We start from the raw sequence: 22,357 nt of genomic DNA, 5'->3' as shown, positions 1-22,357 counted from the left end.
GCCGAAGGACCGGCCGGCGGCGATGACGGTGGCGGTGACGGCAGTCGACGTAGAAAAGTCCGTAGAGAAAGAGAGGGAGGAATGAAACGGGAGAAAGAGGCAAGACGAAAGAAGAGGAGAGGGTTGGTACGAATCGATTAGGTCTGTCGGCCATTTTGTTAGCGGCTCGAACCGGCCAAGTATCCTACAGCTGCCCCCAGAAGGCGTGGAAGCGACTGAGTCGACTCCATCGGGAGAACGAATAGCTCGACGTCGGCGTGGAATCGAGGCACGAATTCTCGCTACCGGATAGGACGTGGAGGAGCGGCGTCGGGTGGTGGGACCGGCATTGAAGTGGGGTCGGAAAGGTCGACTTCGAAGGTGGGGGTATCGGGTGGTTAGGTTGGGTTCTATAGGAACCTAACCGGCAGTCAGTGCCTCCCAGGGCCCCGCGCCGTCAGTCTCGTTGGTGTTGTGTCGTGTAACGTGTCCTCTTTTTCTCTCTTTTTTCTCTCTTTTTCTTCCCTTTCTTTCTTGGGTCCTCTCCCTCTCCCCTTTCTATCCCCTTTTCCACGTACATAGTTTTTCTTTTGACTTGTTGTCACAATCGACACCGTCACTGTCGGCCACGAGTGATAAGGAAATAATCGCGCACACGTGCCACTTTCGACGATATTTACTGTTGATGGATGCTACGCGTCCACAAGCTTGGGGACCAGAATCACGATTCTTGTTGATCGGATAGCCTATCCATTCGTTCTATTTCTCTGAAAAATCGAAAAAATTGGGAAAATAAATTGACGAGGAATGTTTCTTACACCTTTGGGACGAGTTTAACGAAATAAAAAATTTTCAATTGTCTCAGATTCGAGATGAATATAGATATATTGAAAAAATGTAATTGATTGATGGAAAGATAATTCATTGAAATTCTTTTGAATTGAAATTATACGTTGAATATTATATCGTGAAGATATTTGCATAGATGATCCAAAGTAATTCAATTAACTAGATTGACGAAACAAAGAGTTGAACATCGACATGTCATTAAATTAATTTAACAAATGCTTGGAGAAATCGTGAAAGAAATAATTTGTGCCAATAGTAATAATAGTGATTTTCGATCATTTTTGAAAGAAACGTGCGCAAAAATTAACGAATCGTTGATTCAGAAGACCGCAAAATGGCGTAAAACTATCGTTGAAAATGTATAACTTCAAATCGTGCAAATTTTTCGATTCGAGTGTGAACGAATAATGTGAAAAATTAAAATTTCGCGATGAGCTGGAATGGAATTTATGCAACGAACGGTACATTAACAAATAATGCAAATTATTTTATTGATTGAATTGAATTTACAAATAGTGGTTTCCAATAAATAGCCAATAAATGAGTGCAAGTTGTAGACTATGAAATTGCGAATATTTATTAGGGAAAATATGTGCAATTATGAACTAACACGACTTGATCGGTGAAAAGGGACCAGAAGTGTATATTCTTTCAATGTAACAATAACTTGACATAAAAAGTAACGAAAAAAATTTAACAAAATTATTCGGCAATAAAATATTTATAACAATTGAAATCAATCAATCCAATTCAATCGGTCCGAAAAATAATATATATACGTATATATATATAATATATATGTATATATATGTATATAGTTTTTCGTAAATTGCATATTATTCAACAGGCAAATCCATCACCTTAAAACTGTAAACAGTGATTTTTATTTTATTTTGTGACTCGAGTGACTTCTTTGAAAAAAAAAGAAACCCAAAAAGAAAACCGTCGAAGTGTTAGTTCAAGCGTCGAGATCTCGAGTCTTTAGTGAAATTCTGTATAAAAAAGTAAGTACGGCCGACGGTCGTACTTGGCAGTAAGGCTTCAAGATTGCTCGAAAATCGTCGAGAGAGGTGCGCAGGGCAGGAAGAGCGATGGAAATCGGGGGTGCAGCAATGCAAAGGATGGCCGCTACCGGAGGGCCCGGGCCTCTCAGCCTTCAGGGCCCTCCAAGGTCAGTGAAAATCTCACCCGTTAATATACAAGACGAACCCGGTGACCTTACTTCTCAAAGTACGTATATCATCAATGTATTTCTATTATTTGTTTGATTCTTGCAAATATTCATGCCATTTAATTATTGAATAAATTTTTCTTAAATAATGAAAATTTCAATTCTTAATTAATAAAAATTATACTTATTAATATGTCTAGAAATTCTTACTTAATATATAATTTGATATTGCTATAAAAGTAATAAAATATAAAATTATTATGTAGCTATTTTTGACGATAGGTAAGTTTACCATTTTCCTAAGTTTCCTAAAAATACTATTTGAGGAGATGTTAATTGAACAATTTTGTTTAATGAATTACATCGTCGCATGAATAAACAATAATTTATAAAAAAATATGCATATTAATAATTTATGTAAACAATATTTTAATTGTTGCATTAAATTAATAAATATAATATAAAAAATTTAATAAAATCTAAAGAAAATTTGTTAATTTTATTAAAAATTTTATTTGAAAATTTATTTTTGTGATTAATTAAAAATTATATGTTTGATTATAATTCATAATATAGATTCTAATATATAGTGTATATAATGTATTAAAATCTATTATATATTTCTATTGGAATAATTCATATATAGTTTTAATAGTTAGAGTAAATGTTAGTCTATTAAATCCATTCATAAATATGATCTTAAATATAATCTTTTATATTCATTTTAAAATATTGAATATTTAATATTCATTAATATTTCTTTTATTTATCATTTAGTTTTATAATGATAAAGTGATGATAAGGTTAAAGTTAAATATCATGTTATTTTTTGTTTTATAAAAATACTAATAAAATTAGAAAATAAATAGATATTATTATCATTTTAACTTGGAAAATTTAAATTCTTTATAATATAATTATGTAATTGATTCAATCGTTTTAATTTTATACTATATTGTACTTTTATATGTTAACTTTCAACATAATTATAAAAATGTTGAATCATATAATATATTTATAAATAGATTAAAAATTATTTAAAATTCCAAAATATTTTTTAAATTATTAATTTATGTAAAATAGCTATAAATATAGAATTAAAAATATAATATAAAAAATATTAAAATGATGATAAATAAGCAATTTTCTTTGATAAATAAGCAATAAATATATAAATTATTTTCCTTTTTCGTATTAGTATAATTTTCACATTATTATTCGATCTAATAATTTTAAGAAACAATAAATATTGAAGAAATATTATCATTTTTTCTTACATATTTATTCTACATTAGTGTTCCATTTTGTTTTATATATATATATTACATACATTAGATATTTTAAAAAAATATAATTTAATATTTATGCTTGAAATAAAGAGTTGGTTTAACAGTTAAAATAGTATAAAAACTATAGAATGTCATGCTTCACTCATCATAATGATTCTTCAATAGTCAAATTAAAAAATAATAATTATTATTAAAATCATTAAAAATTTTTACATTTTAAATTTTTCATATTCTGATACAAGAGAATATCTTCATAGAACCATGATCAATTACAAAATGTTTCGATAACTGTGTAGATTTATGTCAAATTTATGTCATACAATATCTTTTTATTAACTATTAAAAGAAATATTAATCTTTTGCTTTAAATATTAATATTTTACATACACATACATATATAATTTTAAAACTTATATTTTCTTAAAAATTAGATTTTATACATCTCAATTATTCTATCGATATAGTTTCTAACTTAAATACAAATATTTACTATAAGATAGATATTTACTATAAGATAATATAGAAATTAGAAAAATACGTATAAAAAAAGTTAATACCTCAACAATTTCTATTATTTATTTAATTTCTATAAAATGTGAAAATACTTAAATATAACACAAACATTCCATTTATTCAGTGTTAAGAACGGTATTATTTATGAATATTAATGACGATTTGAAAAAAATTTTAATGGCAGTATAATGACAAGAAATAAAAATGTTGCGAATTGATAGTAATATTTAATATTTGTAAATAATAAAATATATTCAAATGGCAAGAATGAAGTCATAGAAAGAAAAAGAAAACATAAGAAATTAAAACTTGTGATTTCATTACGTCCATTATATTTAAAAATGCATATAATATGCATATTTATTGAAATTTACATATGTGACTAAAAAAAAAAAAAAAAAAAAAGACAAAGGAAATTATGACTGCATCGTTATATTTAAGATTTCTGTATTATTAAAACTGATATAATTTTATAACTTATCTATTAATTATTTATCGGAAAATTATCTAAATTATAGGTACTCGAATTTTTACTTGTATCATTTTGTCTTTATTTTAAAAAAATTAAAGATTAATAATTTTCTTAAAATTTATAATATTTATATTCATTTTTTCATTTTTCATATAAAATTTCATGCAAAAACAATAAAAAAGAATATCTCATATTCTTATTTTTTTTCCTATTTTTGTACGATTATATGAATTTGATAATTATAAAAATAAAATGTAGAATATAATAAACAAAAATGATTGGAAAAAAGGACATATGTAAAACCGTATTTAAAGAAAATAAATTTGCTTTATTGATGATATATCGCGCAATTTTATATATAAGTTTCACATATAATGCATATTTCAATTGCATATTTTTCATTCGAAGGAAAGTCCATTGATCAATTAATGCTTAATGCTTTTTTATTAAATTAACACTATTGAATTACAAGTCACAAAATATTATTTCCATTTCTTTTTTCCTTAATATACATATATTTTTTAAAAACATTATTATACAAAACGCAATAGTTTTGATTTGTTTTCATCTTAATAGTATATATAAAAATTGTAGAAAAGAAAAACTGAAAATTCAAATAGATCGAATGAAATGCAATGAAATACAATGGCCGTCGCGTCAGGTAAAAACTTTATCATTGTGCTAGAATTTCATGCAATATTCATTTGAAATCAATTAAATTTTTATCGATTTCAATATACTTTTCGTTTTTATGATTTTTCATGGAACTAAACAAATTAAACATGATTTTAAAATATGATTTTTTTTTTTTGTGTTGATACTATTGACAAGTTTGTTGTTGTAAGTTAAAGTCTATAGCGTGATATGTCTAAGCTATTTTTTTTTATTGAAGATACCGATTCTTAGCTTACTCGCTTTCAAAATAATCCTAAACGATTTTTTGGAAGTAGGTACTGACTCAAGGAATGCTTTAGTATTCGGAAAGACTAGAAGTTCGTCTTGTCGGTGGTTGGACTTTAAATAGCACTGTCAGTGGTTGCCTTCCAAGACATACATTCGATACTTTTTGTAATTGTCTAAGAAACAAATGCGAAAAATTTGTATTTGATGCGAGTAAAAAATAATTAATCATGTAAAAATTCTAAATATTTTATTACAATATTTTGATTCTGACTGTTAATAAAATATCTAATTGTTAATAAAAAATAATAAATAATAATAATAATTCATTAAAAATTTTAAACATTTTATTGTAAATATTTAATAATATATCTTATTATTATAAATATAATATAATTCATAGTTGTATCTTAGTTGTTATTCATAAATTGAGATTGACATTTGTATAATTGTAGTATTAGTTATTTAGCGTTTCTATATTTATACATTGCTTATTTAAATATTAATTTTACTTAAATATTAAATTTTACAATAATTGTTTGTTTCATAAACTATAAAGAAATTTCATTGAAATAATTTCTTTATGTCTTATATCTCGTGTGTAAATAATTTAATAGAAAATAATCTTTTTTTTTTTATATTTTATAGATATTCTTTATTTCATCTTGTATATATACTCTATATACAATATATATTTCACAAAGGAAAGCAGAGAAAAATGTAAGACGGAAATAAAAATTAGTCAATTACAAATGATAAAAATTTTTTTATATCAATATATATCAATATATGTATGAATTATATCGGTTAATAACAAATATAAGTAAGTGAATAAAAATTATATTTCAATAAAATCAGAAAATTATTAAAATTATAGAAAAATTTTGTGATTAAATAGCAAAATCTATTATTTTATATCATATTTTTCTTATTTTAAATAAGGTGAAATTATTTTATAATTTCAATATGATATATTTGTGAATAATTGCACGTAAGTCTTATCTCAATTTTGACGAAAATATGATGTGTCAGATCTGAGGACAGAATTATTTTGGACAATTCATTTTATCAGTATCTATTGTCGTTGAATGACAATCCGGTTATCGGTGTATAATATCATGATATTGGATCAACAGGAATCCACATCAATTAGAATATTTCCGGAAATTTCAACGCGAATCCCAGCCAGGTATCGTTCAATCCGATTACCAATTTTCCACGTTGCTGTAGGTATAAAATATGTACCGATGCAAATTTGTTTACCCGTCGTTTTCTACGATTTTACGTGGCTGTCATGTTCACATAATAGCCTTATGCATTTGTCAAAAACAATTTACTGGACACATGAAATAAAATAAATAGGTATCAAGAGATTTTCATAAATAATACAATCGTTTGCGAATTTTTGTTTTTAGATAAATAAAACCATAAAATTTATACATTGTTATTTTTAATAATGAAAAGTGATATCAAAGCGAAGAATTGAAATCTGATTATTTCACTATTTTCAACGTAATGTGAGGGAATGGATAATAGTTAAAAATAATGGAAAATTCGTTGCTCGAAGAAATATTTTTGCACGAACATGCAAAGAGTTCCGATTGCTAATTTTGTCACAATAGAACCTCTATTATACGTACGTTCTAGTGGAATACATTTGGTTCGAGATTTTCTTGCAATACAATCATGTTTTCTTCAATTCGAATGATTGTTATATTCTTCGAAAATTTTATTTATTGTATTAAAAGAATTTCCTAGATTTAAATCTTGTAAAGAATTTCATACTTTTTTATTTTCCTAAGATTTAAAATATAAGTATTATTTGAATTGCGATTAATAAATATCGCAAATATATGAACATTGAGAACATAAGATTAGATTTTCGAACATAAAAATTTATAATAAAAAATATTTATTATAAATAATATTTATAATAAAAAATAAATATTATTTGAAATTATTTTTTTATATAAAAATTAAATTTAAATATTATATGGAAGCTATGTTTAAAAAATCATCTTGAGTATAGAAACTTGTTTTTTCTTTCATTTTTTTAATTTATTAATTTATTAGTTATTAATTTATCTACATTAAATTATTTAGATCATAAAATTAATAAATACGATAGTTCTAAAAAATATTAATGCATTCTTTAAAATACGATAATTTTTTTTTAATTTTTTAATATTTTTTTTAATTATTTTTAAAAGTTAAAAGAATTACTTTATAATATGTGAAAAAAACCTTAAAAAAATTTCATTTTGTCGGAAGAAAAGTATTAAAAATTATTTTTACAAATTTTACCAATTTTTTATCTGAGTTGTAATAAAAATTAAATAATAAAAATTAAAAATATATTTTAAAGATTTATGTCAGTTGTACATATTGTAAATTTAATTGAAATCAATTGATGTAGAAACAAGCAACAGATATCGAAAAATATAAAAAATTTTTAGATTTTTAAAATTGAAAATCATCAACAATAGTGATTTTCACTATTTGTAATTTATAATTCGTTAACTGATTTCGAAATTTTTAATATGTAGATATATAACTGTCATAAATCTATAAAATATATTTTTTAAATTTTGTAAATATTATAAAAAGTAAGATATATTATTTTCTTCATGATTCCAATAAATTACAAATTGTTCAAGATATTTTTTATGCGTCATTTATTAATTTATTAAATTAATTTTTTTAACTTTTCAAAACAATTCAAATTAAGTTTAATTTAAAAAAAAAATTATTGTGTTAAAAAATGTATTAATTTTTGAAATCATATACATATCTAGATACTATTTTAATTCTCGTAATTTATTATAATATTATTAGAAAAACTGGGTAACCTTAAATGAATTGAAAAGTCTAAAAGCGTTCAGTAATGAAAGTCAACCCGATGTGTGCATCCTCGGATCAGATAATTGGCTAACACGATCTCATGGTCGCAGAATATTCAGCAGCAAACAACGATTCCACGATAACTTTCTACCGTTTCAACGTTATATCGAGTTACACCGGCTTGTTTAACATGTATTTCCCGTGTTTCATCAACGATTATAGATCTCGTATGTCGATCGTAATTACTCCAGCGAAACATTCACATTCAACTATTTACAAATTATTATATTATTGCAATATTACAATAGTTATGAATAAGGCAACGATACAAAGTTCTATTGCAATTTCTTCTCGCCATTTATACGGAACTTAACAGAAGCTAATATAAACTAAATTTAAATTAAAGGAAAAAAAATTTTAATAATATGTAAAAGTGCTTGCTATAGATATAAGATACAGAGTAGAGCGAGAGATCAAAAATAAAAATAATATATTTAGTAATTCAAAAAGTATTACAGCCATAATCAAATTCTATATGTAGATGGATTTTCTATAGATGATTAAACGAATTAGAATATTTAAATCAAACACGAGAAATTTGATATTTTTTTTTCAAAAAATTTATAAAAAATTTAACTTTGTACTAGATAAAAAAAGACAGAGATAAAAATATATATATAAAAGTATATATATATTTTTTATCATTATTTCATCTAGTACAGTATTACGTTTTTTATATTTTGAAAGATAAGTTCCAATTTTTGCATAATATATATTCGCGTTTTTTTTAATCTACAAAACATTTTTTAAATTTTCTACATCTTTTGTCTGAATTTATGTAGATTGAATTTTTTTATAAATAGAAAATATAATTAATTATAATTAATATACATATATATTTTATGAATACGCAGTATAAAGTAGAAAATTACTTTTCGATACTTTAAATTATTTTGATTCTTATTTGATGATTTTTCTGAATTTTGATAATATCATTGTGATTTTTTTTTTAAAACTTTATTTCACGATTAAAACTAAATTTTAATCAAGAAAACTTTTAACAAATATAATTCTTATTTTTATTCATTTTAATGGAATATGAAATAAAAAAAATTAATGTAAATTAAAAATTATTTAAATGTACAGTTTAAATACAAGATAAATAATATTGAGAACAATATTTATCATTGTTAAATATAATATTAATAAACTTAAATCTAATTGTAAAATTCCATTGTTAAAATTTTTATATATTGCAAAAACATATTTTAGCTATTTTTCTCATTGATGTTTCTGATCTTTGAATTTAATAAATATATAATATTTTAATAAATATATCAAGTTCTATAAGAATATATATAAATACATGTAAATAGATATATTCATAAGTATATATATATATATATATATGTTATAAAATAGTCTATTATTATAACTAAATACTTTGAGATAAATATATGTTCAAATATGTATTTTTTTCATAAATTTTTTTTTTTTATTATTCTGATTCTTCTAAAATCATCATTTAATATTTTAGTGCATTTCATTAATGAAAATTTGTAATTTATATTAGAAAAGATGATTAAAAATGATTATAACATCAAACAGTTAAAAGTAACATTATAATTGATGAAAATATATATATATATATATATATATATATATATATATAATAAATAAATTATAAGTAAAATAGAAAAAATACATTGGAATTTGGATCATATAAAGAATTTAATATGATTTATTATTTAAATTATATTTGCTCTAATCGAGATTCAGAATAAAATAGAAAATAAGAATATAAAATAATAATATAAAATAGTAAGTTTATGTCTTATACTATAATAATGAGACAAAGACTTTAGTAAAGATTAGAACTTAATTAAATTAGATATTGTAAAAAGTTTTTTTTACAAAAGTCATGGCTGTTCATTAATATTTTTATTTAATGGACGTTCTTTGTTTCCGCTGCAACAGGAAGTTTTTGCATATGCATATTTCGATAGAATTTATTCTGGCTTATTTTACAATTCTCAAAGAACCAATCATGGTATTGTATGATAATCGTAGTTTATTTTAATTTTAGAATATTAATAGCAATTTGAAATAATTATGATTTTAATGACAGGAAGCTAAAATAAAAAGTTGGTAAAAATATGAATTTATTAATAAATCAGATGTCAATAAAAAAAAAACTGAAGAAAAGAAAAAAAAAACCTAAAAAAAAAACGATACTAATTGAATCAATGGTTATCATAATTATTATAGTTTCATTATGTGTTTGAAATTTGCCTATTTTATCATTCAAAAACAACAAAATAAATTGTAATTGTATTATATTTAAAATTTTTATATCATAAACTATTGTTTATTAATATTTTTACATAATTTCATAATTTATTTCTTTTCAAGATTATACTATTTCATATTATCTATCATTTATTTTAATTTAAAAAAAATAAAAAATTTATAAGTTTTTTGTAAAAGATTTATAATATCTATTATCATTTTCTTCAAAATTTTCAAAATTATTTGTTTAAATCATTTTAATGTTCTTAAAAAACACAAGAGATTTCATATTCCTCACTTCTAGTTCTTAGTTCAAAAGTTTTTAAATTTTTGAATAATTAGATCTATTTTTTTACATTTCCATGTATAACTCAAATGTTTTCTTATGTCGATATTAATGTTGTTATATAAAAATTTTTATTATAAATATAAATTTTTAATTTATTTAAAGTTTTACAAAGGAAAACGTATAATACTGTTTTGATCAATTTTAATAATCAGTACTATTTGAAATATTGAAACTAATAATGCCGTTTATTAAGATATCTTTCATAAAGTTAATGTGACAAATTTAAAAAAAATTTTGTTTCAGAAATTTTTATGAACTATTGGTTGCCTTTTTTTATCTATTAAACTTTATCATGTAATAATATCGCTGGATTCATCTTTATTTTATTAATAGTCATATCATAAAATATAAAATAAATAAATTATAACATTGATATTTCACGATTTACTATTTTGATTCACTATTGAAAATTTAAAATTTTGTTTTAATAATTGCATTAAATAAAATATAAATAATATAATAAATAATATATAATAAATAATAAAAATTTTTCCTCTCTCATTTTTTTTCAAAAATATTATTTGCGAAAAAAACGCTAGCAACTAAGTGAACATTTTATATATATAAACGCGATTATTTCTTAAAAAAAAATATTTCAAACAAAAATAATCTGATATTGAGATATATTATTTTTTTATTGTTTTTTTTTATTAATATTCATAAAGATTATTTTGATTTTTTTTAATTAAATCATATATTTTTTAATGCAAAAGAAATTATTAATTTATTTATAATCAAAATAATTTATTTATAATCATATATCAAGAAATCAATTTAGGAAATATTTTAATTTAATAATGAAAAAATTATAATATTAATATTTACAGTTTACCATTCTTAATTGAGTTATTATTTATTATTTATTTATTAATTAATATTTATTTTTAATAAGTAACAGATATATATGTATGTATATATATATAATTACGTTCGATTACTTTTACTTATTATTTCAATCGATCGATCAAATGAGAATTAGAGAAAGAAATCGGATGATTTCGAATAACTATTTAGAGCAGTCCTGAAAACCGTGGTCTTAGTTCGAATTCCTTGAATTCACTTCATTTGTTTCTACTTAACTACCGAATAGCCGGTCGCCGAATCGGTCGGCACGGATGCAATCAGAAATAAACTCAAGCGAATTCAGTCTGTCACCTCGACCAATTCTCCTACCGACAATTTTCGAAATACTGGAAAGCAACTGATCTATTTACACGACTTTTCCTTCGATATAAATTCTTCAGGATATTTTTTGATTGGGAAAATTACAAAGTGGCTATTAAAATTCCGAGTTGAAATCTTGAAACATTTATTGTAGAATGTCAAAGAAACAAAAAACAACAGCTGTCTGATATATGTAGACATAATTTCTTATATGTAATGGATTCGCGAAAAAGATATTAAAAAAAATTGGCTAATAAATTAATGATTATTAAACTGTCTAAAAAATTATGTAAAATTATAAAATAAAATATAAAAATTTTGTTTCGAAAAAAAATCATCATCATTTCTAAGACGTTAAGAAAATATGAACATTTTCAAATTCTATGTATTTATAAAAATTTATTTATTTATATCAATATAATGTTCTATTCTTTATTTAACTTATATCTATTTTAAATGAAATAATATATAAAAATAATATTTCGTTATTTTATTCAATAATTCTCTATAAATTCTATTTCATGAATTTGTCATGAAATTTCATTAACGATGAAAATAGAAAGCATTTTTTCTTATTTACCATCAGACAAGATATATTTGTATTAATTTTAATTAACGACTAATACATTTACATGATAAGACCTTGAAAGTTACGTAGGATCAGCATTCCATTGCATTGAAAACGATTACGACATTAATAGTGAGATTCATCTCTCTTTCTCTTTCTTCCTATATATATATGTCTATCTCTACCTATTACTAGGTATCTCTACTGTTCACCAATGCGTATAACTTTACCTGACATTAGCTTTAAATATTGAAATAGAATATTTATTTCTCTGCCTATCTCCAATGTATCAATTCAATGTGTATCAAGTATAATATAAATTGCAACTGATAATTGAAAGAATGAAATAATGTTATATTTTTGTAACAAATTACGAGTTATTACGAACAAAGTAAATTAGAAAATAAAGACCATACATATCATAGTGATTCGTGCAATGCAATATTGTAGAATGTCAAGTATTATATTGTAAATATATTATCTTTGATATGATAATATATGTATATATATACATAATATATCGATATAGCACATAGTATGGATAGTATACTACGCAACAATACCTATGTCATTACGTAGCATTTGGTATAAATAGTGTATTATCTTATGTTCGATATGAACATCATGTTGTATTTTAATATTTTAAAGAACTGCATATTTTGTAACATATATAACATATTTATTATCAGTCAACATCGAATAGAATATATTTTTTATTATTATAGCTTGTAACATAAATAATAATAATGTAACATAATAATGTAACATAAATACTGTACTCCTTTTTTTAAGAAAAATATTATTTGGCATCATAATAATATGTATATAAACTATTATAAATAATAATTCTAATAATATATATAGAATATATAGTTATTATTATTTCTATTATCATATGTTATGATAATCATATATAAGTTTTTATTATTATGATTATTATTTATCTTTCAAATAAATTATCATAAAAATGTTTATTCAATAGCAATAATTCATTTTAAAATCAAATTTTAAAAAAATATTTGTTTATTCGTTTTGCATTTGTTAATAATTGATATAATTCTTATGCAAATAGAAAACAAAATATAAAAGATAAAAAATATAAAAAATTCGAAATTTATAATTATTTTAAAAACATGACAATCCTTGCATTATTTACAATGCAAAGACTTTTGTGTAATTTTAACAAACTAGCATTGACATTGTCTCCACGTGAAACTGATAAAAAATATTATAAGTAATATCTTTGAAATATCTCACATATATATGTAAAATTATATTATAATAATATTTATATTTAATATTATAATAATATTTATTATATAATATCTTAATATTTATCGAAGTTTCTTTTTACAAACATTAAAAGACTTCAATTTTGAATAATATAACATTTAATTTCGCATAAAAAATCTCTGCTTTATTTTTTCCAATGAATTTTATATTTTTTGTATTTTCATTATAATCATTATAATCATAAATATGTAAATAAATAAATAGTTTTCAATATAATTAGGATAACTGTGAAAGAAATACTGCACTTACCATTTATTCCGATTAAAAAATCGCAAAATTCTATTGTAAATGAGATAGGAGAAATGCTACTAAAAAATAATATTTTTCTAAATCTTTCTATTAAAAAATGTCTTTCTGTCTTAAAGAAAATGGTCATATTTAGTTTTATAAATTTATATACATTATACATACTTACATAGTTATAGTTAGTTATAGTTACAATTTTTTATCGTTATAATTATATTTAATGTATGCATTTTTCAAATATTTTTAAAAATTAAGGTTTGAAAATAAAACAAACATACTATAGAAAAAGAATTAAAATTTTGAAAAATTTTAATTAATTCTAAAAAATATTTTATATTAATAATTATATTAAATATAATAAATAAATACTATTGTAGATGTGAACGTATATCTATCTTTAATGTATCTAATTCAATACACATAATGTATATATAGATTATAATAAAATATTAGATATGTAGATATATTATGAAATTAAATCACGTGAAGCTATTGCATAATGCAATAATGTTTATTATAGTTTTTGTTGCGCACATAAATTAATAAATAAAGAACGTTTTATTATTTGATTTAATTTTTCACCAAATATAAATTATAAACTTCAAAAGAAATATCTATAATTCATTAAAATGAATTACAGTTAATTATAATAATAAAATTTTCTAAAAAACATAAAGATTTCTGATTAGTATAAAATTATTTGTCGTAACCTTTAAATGATAGCATTACGACAATCTTGTGTAGCAACTACTTATATTGTATATGACAATGAATTCTGATTATAACTTTATAAGAATACTTTTTTAAAATAATATTATTTTTACGAGAATGAAAATAACCAATACGACATGGAATTAAAATTATATTTAACTTTATGAATGAAAAGTTTTAGAAATAAAAAAATTAGAATTTCTATTTTACTATTTAAACTTCAATTTAAACTTCAAAAAATCTATGAAACTAAAAACTTTGATGAGATAAATATATTTTAAAAGTTTCATTCCGAAAAGTTTAAATTGAAGTTTATAAGTTATGAAATATGGAACTCAATTATTTATCAATCATAAGATTAGATAGTTAATAATATATACAAAATACCGATATATTCGTATTCATATATATTGTAGATAATTTCTTTTGCAGTAATTTCTTGTGTTTTGCAAATAAATAAAACAAAAATTAGTATATAAAAATATCGATTAAGGCATATTTATTAGATCATAAGCAATTAGTTTGCATTAGATGCACAATGAGATTATTTTGTTTCTGTTATACCGCTATCGCATCTCATTTTGTTTCCATTATAAATTTAAATTATTTATTAATAATTTAATAAATATTATCTGATATTTTTATGTATTATATTTCGTATGAATGTATTGTTGATCTCTAAAATCGACTCTTCAAAGGCATTCACGAATCTATTAACATGTTATACACATAATTATACATAAAATATAAATTTCGACATATCTCAACGTATATTACTATAATATTTATAAATAGTAAATACAAAGTTCTAAATATATTTGATATATTGATAATAATATGTAACATTATATTCATATGATTTAAAATTTAAAAGAAAAATAATTTTTTTAAATAATAGGAAAATATATTAAAAATATGGAATATTATACAAAGAAATTTTACAAAATGAAAATTATTTTATAACAAATAATAAGTTAAACCACCCTCTTAAAAAATTTTATCAATCGTGTAAACAATAAAATCGGCTTGAAATGACGAATACTCGATAGAAATGTTGATAGACAACCACATGATTTACCGATGAAGGGCAGAGCGCGTGTACGGGAGCGTGAAGGGTGGCTAGAGAAGGATAGAAAAAGATTTAGGTGGAAATCATCAGCCGATTAGAGTGCAGATGTTCTCGTACGGAGATTATAAGCCGTTTCCACCCTCAGCAACGATCGTGCCCGGGGTTCTTGGTCGTATGGGGCCGGTCCAAAGGGAGGAATAGGAATAGGGTGAGCTTGATTGAATTATCATGAGTGTTTGCGGAACGGCGGCTTGCAATTGAATTAGACCCTGGCTCTTTTTTCTATCGGCGTACGTAGACATCTATCAGTGTCTCGCTAGAAGCCCTTGCTTTTAATGTTAATCAATGCCTTCGACTCGTTTCATGAAACGAACAAGGTTTGAAAGTGCGACATAGGTCTATGCTCCAAATAGTAATGATTCGACGAGTTTTTTACAATGATTGTTCGTGAATATATGTTTTTTAGTTTTTCTTTTTCTTTAATAAAAAGAAATTTATAATAAAATGACTTTTAATTATTTATGATTATAATTATTTATTAATATTTATTTCTTATTAAAAAATTAAAAATAAAGAGATTAAATTATGTATAGTTATCATTTTATGTTTAAAACATAGAATATCATTATTTTATAAAAATTGTTTGATAAATTAACATTAAATGAATGTTTTCATTAGCGCTGTATAATTTTGTATAATCATATTTATATCATATTTTCATATTTTCGATTATATTTTATGTCAGTTTATAAAAAATAACTGATATTATTAATGGTTTATAAAATTATAAAAATAGTGCATTAGAATTTTTTATAATTTCTATTAAAAATTACAATAACGAATATTGAAAATTATTATATTTGAATTTTTTATGTAATATTTGAAAATTTGTCTTATTTTATTAAAAAAAATCATATAACTATCAATCTGAATTTATTTTAAAGCATAAAATCTTTATTTTTATAATTTTGAGTTTTTTCAAAGAATTTCATTTTATATCATGTAAAAATATTAAAAAATAAATATTAAAAATTTTTTTTATATTCATAATAAATTTGAAGATCGAAATCTTTTTTTATAATGATTTCTTAAAATTTGTATGATTTTTTTCGTCAAATTATTGAATTTTAAATGTAGCTGAAAAATATTAAAATTTATACAATTATTTTTATAAAAATAAATTTGTAATAAAAAAATTAATGTATGATAACGCTTTTTATCAATTGAAAATTTTTATTTCGAGAAGTAATAATCATTCGTTTTATAATTTGTTGCGCGTAATCGTTTTCATCTACAAATTACACGATTTATTCAAAGCTAATCGATAAGGAAAAAAATCATTGGAAAGGAAAACGAAACTATAACTTTAATTATAATTTTAACATAATTTATTGGATTACATCCAAAGTTATGTTTGGCATGTTATTTCTTATCAAAAATTAATCGCAATAAAGGAGGAGAAATATACTAAATAACTAATAATTATATTGCAAGAGTAATTGTAAATATATAAATGTATTTGAAAATTTTTCTTAAAAATATTTTTTTCAATGCAACTCTTTAAAGTAATAAAATAAAATAGTAATTTTTTAAAATTTAAATATAATAAAGATAGAAGATAAATAATGGTGATTTCACAACAATTTGACTAATATAGATACGTCAAATTTGAAGTTGAAATTTATCAAGTTGAAATTTATATTACTCATTTCAAAATTCATTATTCTATCTATTAAAAATTCAATAATTCCACTATTAAATTTTTCGATAATTAAAAACTTCGTGAAAATAATTTTATAATATATCTATTATTTATTTATTATTCTTTATTCAAGAAATTTATTCAAGTTATTATGTTTAATTATTGAAAACAATTATATAGTTGATTTAATTTTTTTTCTTAAATAAATATCTGAAATAAGTACATAAATTATTATATTTTAATTCATGATTTAAATAAAAAATTATCAAATTATATCATCAAATTTATTTTAGTGATAATTTCTTATTTAAACATTTATACTGAATTAACTTGTTCAAAAACGATGAAGTTTTTAAAAATCAAAATTCCTTCTTGCTAATTTAAAAAAAATTCTTTTTCATAAATATGAATCATATCTAAAGATATTGTTTCTACTTGTACATATTTTCATGAAATATAATTTTTGTATTTTTTTATTATAAAATATATATTTAATATTTTAGAACTAATGAAGAAGAATTAATGAAATTACTTTTATAGAAATTAAAAGAAGAAAACAATTATAAGAAAATATTATATTAAAAAGTATTTTAATTGATTATAAAATTTTCGAAAAAAAAAATTTATAAATAATATTCATCTTATTGAAATATTGCATGCGTGTAATTTTCAATAATCTTCAATGATCTAACAAAAAAAAGAAAATAATCTTTGATTTTTATAATCGGTTAAAGAAACTAACGATAAGATTTTAAGTCAAGCACAAAGTAAACTAAACTATTTTCTAAGTTAAAATCAAATATTAAAAATATAATTATATAAAATATTTTAATAAATATATTTTTAATTATTATTTATTTAATTATTATTTATTCAATTTTTAATTATCATTATTAATTTCAATTAAAAGTTTTCTCCTCATAAAATATTTTTTTCCTCATTTTATTTATATTTTTAAATAATAAATAAAATTCATATAAGAATTCATAAAAACTTATATTAAAATATGAAGAAATATTTTTTATTTTCTTAATTTAAACTTATTAAATAATTATACATATTTAGATTTTTTAATCTAGACTTTATATTTTATTCAATTTATTACTACATTTCAATTTCATTAGAAAAAAAAATTTTGAAAAAAGAAAAATTGTATAAAAAGTATCGTACGATACTTCCAAAGTCCAATTACGTTAAGTGTATTAAAGTATACAATTATCGAGTTAATAACATAAATGAGAAACGAGCTAAAAATTTAACACTCCCAAAAGTACTTGATACGTCAAAAATAACAGAGAATTAATCGTGACGTCGGATCGCAGTCAATGATGAGATTTTCTCACTTATCGGACAGTTAGTCAATTCGTTCAGATAACACCGATTTTATCGAATCTCCGATAGTGGAAATACTTTTTCCTTCGAAGCGGCGCGTCTTTGATGTGCCGAAAGCACCGATTTCTCTATGATATTAGTAATACGCGAAGGATATGTTCGATTACGATCGATAACTTTGTGTACCGAACGATTAGACATTACAAATCGAGAAATATTTCTTTTTTTATATCAGGGATTATAACAAGCCAGACTTCATCGTTTTATTATTTCGATTATTTCAGAATTTATACTTTCATCAAAATGATTTTCTATAAATTTATATCTATTTATATCAATCAAAGGACTTATTAAGAATTAGATATTCTAGATTTTTAAAAATTATTCAAATTAGAATTCTTTAAAATACAATTTTATTTGAATTAAATTTTTTCAAAATTTAAAAATTAAATTTGTATTTTTGAATGAATTTGTTAATTTAATTACATGAATAATTATGTCAATACATAAGTAAATATAAAATATCGAATATTTATATTGGGGAAGTTATATTGATTTTTGAATTGATTCAATAAACAGTAAAATTTTAAATAACTATTATTATTATTTGTATATATATATATTTATTTTTTAAGAGAGGTATTCCATGTTAGTTTAAAATTTAAAATTAATATGCATTGAGCAATTATAGCAGTTGGATATAGATAATTGGAAGATAATTTTTATTTTTTTCAATTGATTATAATCCATATGAATTTAAAGAAGATATAAATGCAACTTCTAAAAAAAGATTTTCTATATTTTTGAAATAAATGTTGTAAGGGAAAATATATATCAATCATATTTGATTGAATTTCGATACAATATTATTTAAGACTGAATGATAAAATTCTTAGAAAATGTTTCTAAAAAATAAATACAATTTATTTTTTTAAATAGAATTCGTTAAAATTATAAATATCTATAAACTATACTTATTAATAATAATTATTTTCAATTTATCAGTTCAATTTTAAATTCATCAATTAAATTCTATAAAGTTAATTTCATACAATGAAAAAGAAAGCAATTGACTAATATGAAATCTAAGAAAAAGAGAGGAAGAAAAAAATGAAACGGAAGGACAGTGATCCGTGCTCGTTAAAGCGGACTAATGACAGGACCAAATCGATTCCGTGTCGTAAATTCGAAGCCTGGCGCCGGCGTTAGAACCTGGAAAGCTCGGTTTACAATGGCCGCAGTAGAAGGTCGTGGCTACCCCGTAGGCCCTTCTAGACATCGTTCTCTCGAAAACGGTAAAATGACCCATTGATGACCATAAGCTGTGTCGAAATATTGGTCGATATGCCATCATCAGAGACTGAGTCTTGTTACCGATGCTAATTTCGTAGAGAGAATTAAGAAGCCGGCCCTAACGCTTCAAAATACTACTGTGTAATCATATGAGAAGGCAACGCAACCAAGAATCGGATATGAATGTCATTTACTATCGCTGCCGTGTATCTTGATAATTTGTTGGGTGCTTCGAGCAGATCGAACAAGATGCTGATTACGGCAAATTTTTGTCCCCGCGAATATTTGAATAAATTTCTTCACACATCCTTTCGCTATCTTTTTTCATTAAAAAAATTTCTCGATGTTGAAATTTTGTACAAAATTACTTTTAACGTATATTTATTTGAAAAAATAAAGGGAATGATAATGATAGTTGAAGATGAAAGAATTAAATTTTTCGAAGAATAAGTATTGAACAAATTAAATAAAAAATATTATATGGAAAATTGTCAATAAAGAACTTTTTAATAATTAGTTTTAAATTAATAAATAATAAATCAATTGTAATAATGCAAAATTTAATTTCTCAATCGATTGAAGCATAAAAGAAAAATATTTCTCTATATATTAGATATATTTTAAAATAAATTTCTTCACAGATATTTTCACTTTGCTACTTTCTTTACATTCCATTGAGTTCATTGCATCCAACGAATTATAACCTAACGTAACTTTCGAATAGTCATTTTTATTATTGCAAAAGTATTTTAATCAAACTACGTATAAAATTACATGAATTTTAACTACTTTATTTTATGCGTCATAAAATACTTGGAAGCTCCAATCATATAAAATAGTACCTATCGTATTTGAAAAAGATATATTTAATAATATTTAATAATATATATTTAATATATTTAATAAATATTTATAACTTATGGTCATTTAAGAATTTTAAGAAAATGAATATATGGAAAACCAGAGAATTATTTTAAACATATTTACAATATATTTACAATATATTTTCTAAAACCTACTTTATTACTTTTTATTGATTTCGTTAATACAGCAGACAATTAATAATTATTTTAAAAATTTAAATTTAAAATCTTTTCAAATTTACATATAATATAATATGTATAATAACTATTTTAATTATATTAATTATAATAATTGCAAAATTTCATTAAATGTTTGATAAAATTTTATTGGACTAAAATTATTAATATCATAAATGTTTCTTATACTGAATAAATGTTAAGCATAATCTTTTTTTAAAAAACTTAAACGAAAAATATTGGAAAAAATTTAAGTATTTGCAACAAAAATATTATTTTTAATCATTATTTATAATCAATAAAATTATTTATAATCATTTACTTTTTTATTTTTTATTAAAACATGAAAACATCCAAATATATATAATTCAAATATATAACTCATTAAAATTTTATTTTCGTTGATTTGTTTTTACATCCAGTTCTTTTCAAAATATAGATAGATGTATATTCTACTTATTTAATAAAGAAATAAGGAACCATTTGTTAAATTTTAACTGCGATTTCTATTCTAACAAATAATCTATAATTTTACAATATCAAAGTTTCTTTTTAAGATTTCTTTAGTCAGAAATTGATCGAAAGAAATTGAGATTCAATTAAAAAATGAACACTTTCTTGTTCTTTCTATCGGTTAACAAGTCGGATATATTATTATATATTGTTAAAAGTTAAAAGTTTTAACAAAGAAGGAAGTAGCAAGGATAAAGCACATTCGGAACATCGAACGATTAAGATCAGTTTGAACGGAAAGAAATCGCTTCGGTCTACCTACGTTGCGCTTATAAATATTGAAAAGAAAACTTGTATCAGTGTTTATTTTATATGTTTTTATGTGGACAGCAACAAATAAAGTGAGAAAAATATATTTTAAGAATTTTGCCTTTAACATATGTATTTGCATTCTCGATGATAGCACATTGTATGATTTTTCGAGATTAACATTTTTTGCAAATTTAAATGAATGAGTTATATATGCGCACAAAATTTCATTGACTATTATTATGACTATTATAAATGATTATTATAAATGATTAAAAATATCAAAAATCGTAATTTTTCATTTTAAAGAATATATGAATACTTTTATCTATCACTGTACTTATATACTTATTTTTATAAAAAGGAATTAATAATATAGAAAAAGTATATGTAATTAAATATATGTAATTAACATTTTTCTTCTACAAATTTATTCCATTTATATGAAAAATTTGTGGAATAAAATAATAGAAACATATTTCAAAGAAAGAAATTTTTTTATTGTTTTTAATATCAACTATATTG

General features: G+C 21.9%; 1 protein-coding gene across 5 annotated transcripts in view; it reads left to right on the top strand.

The window, feature by feature from the left end:
* Positions 1-346: 346 nt before the first annotated feature.
* Positions 347-22,357, top strand: part of LOC100577472 (insulin gene enhancer protein ISL-1) — a 60,489-nt gene continuing 38,478 nt past the window's right edge. The window contains exons 1-2 of one of the 5 annotated variants that reach the window (XM_006571993.3): positions 347-460; positions 1,676-2,058. In XM_006571993.3, coding sequence (XP_006572056.1) covers positions 1,920-2,058 — 139 coding nt within the window. In that variant the 5' untranslated portion in view covers positions 347-460; positions 1,676-1,919. Of the gene's footprint in view, positions 1,508-1,675; positions 2,059-22,357 lie in introns of those variants that run through there. The other 4 variants (XM_006571992.3, XM_006571991.3, XM_026441689.1 and 1 more) reach the window with 4 other exon arrangements.

The sequence above is a fragment of the Apis mellifera genome, linkage group LG7 (genome assembly GCF_003254395.2).
Source record: "Apis mellifera strain DH4 linkage group LG7, Amel_HAv3.1, whole genome shotgun sequence".
Classification (NCBI taxonomy): domain Eukaryota; kingdom Metazoa; phylum Arthropoda; class Insecta; order Hymenoptera; family Apidae; genus Apis; species Apis mellifera.
This window is presented reverse-complemented; position numbering and strand designations above follow the sequence as displayed.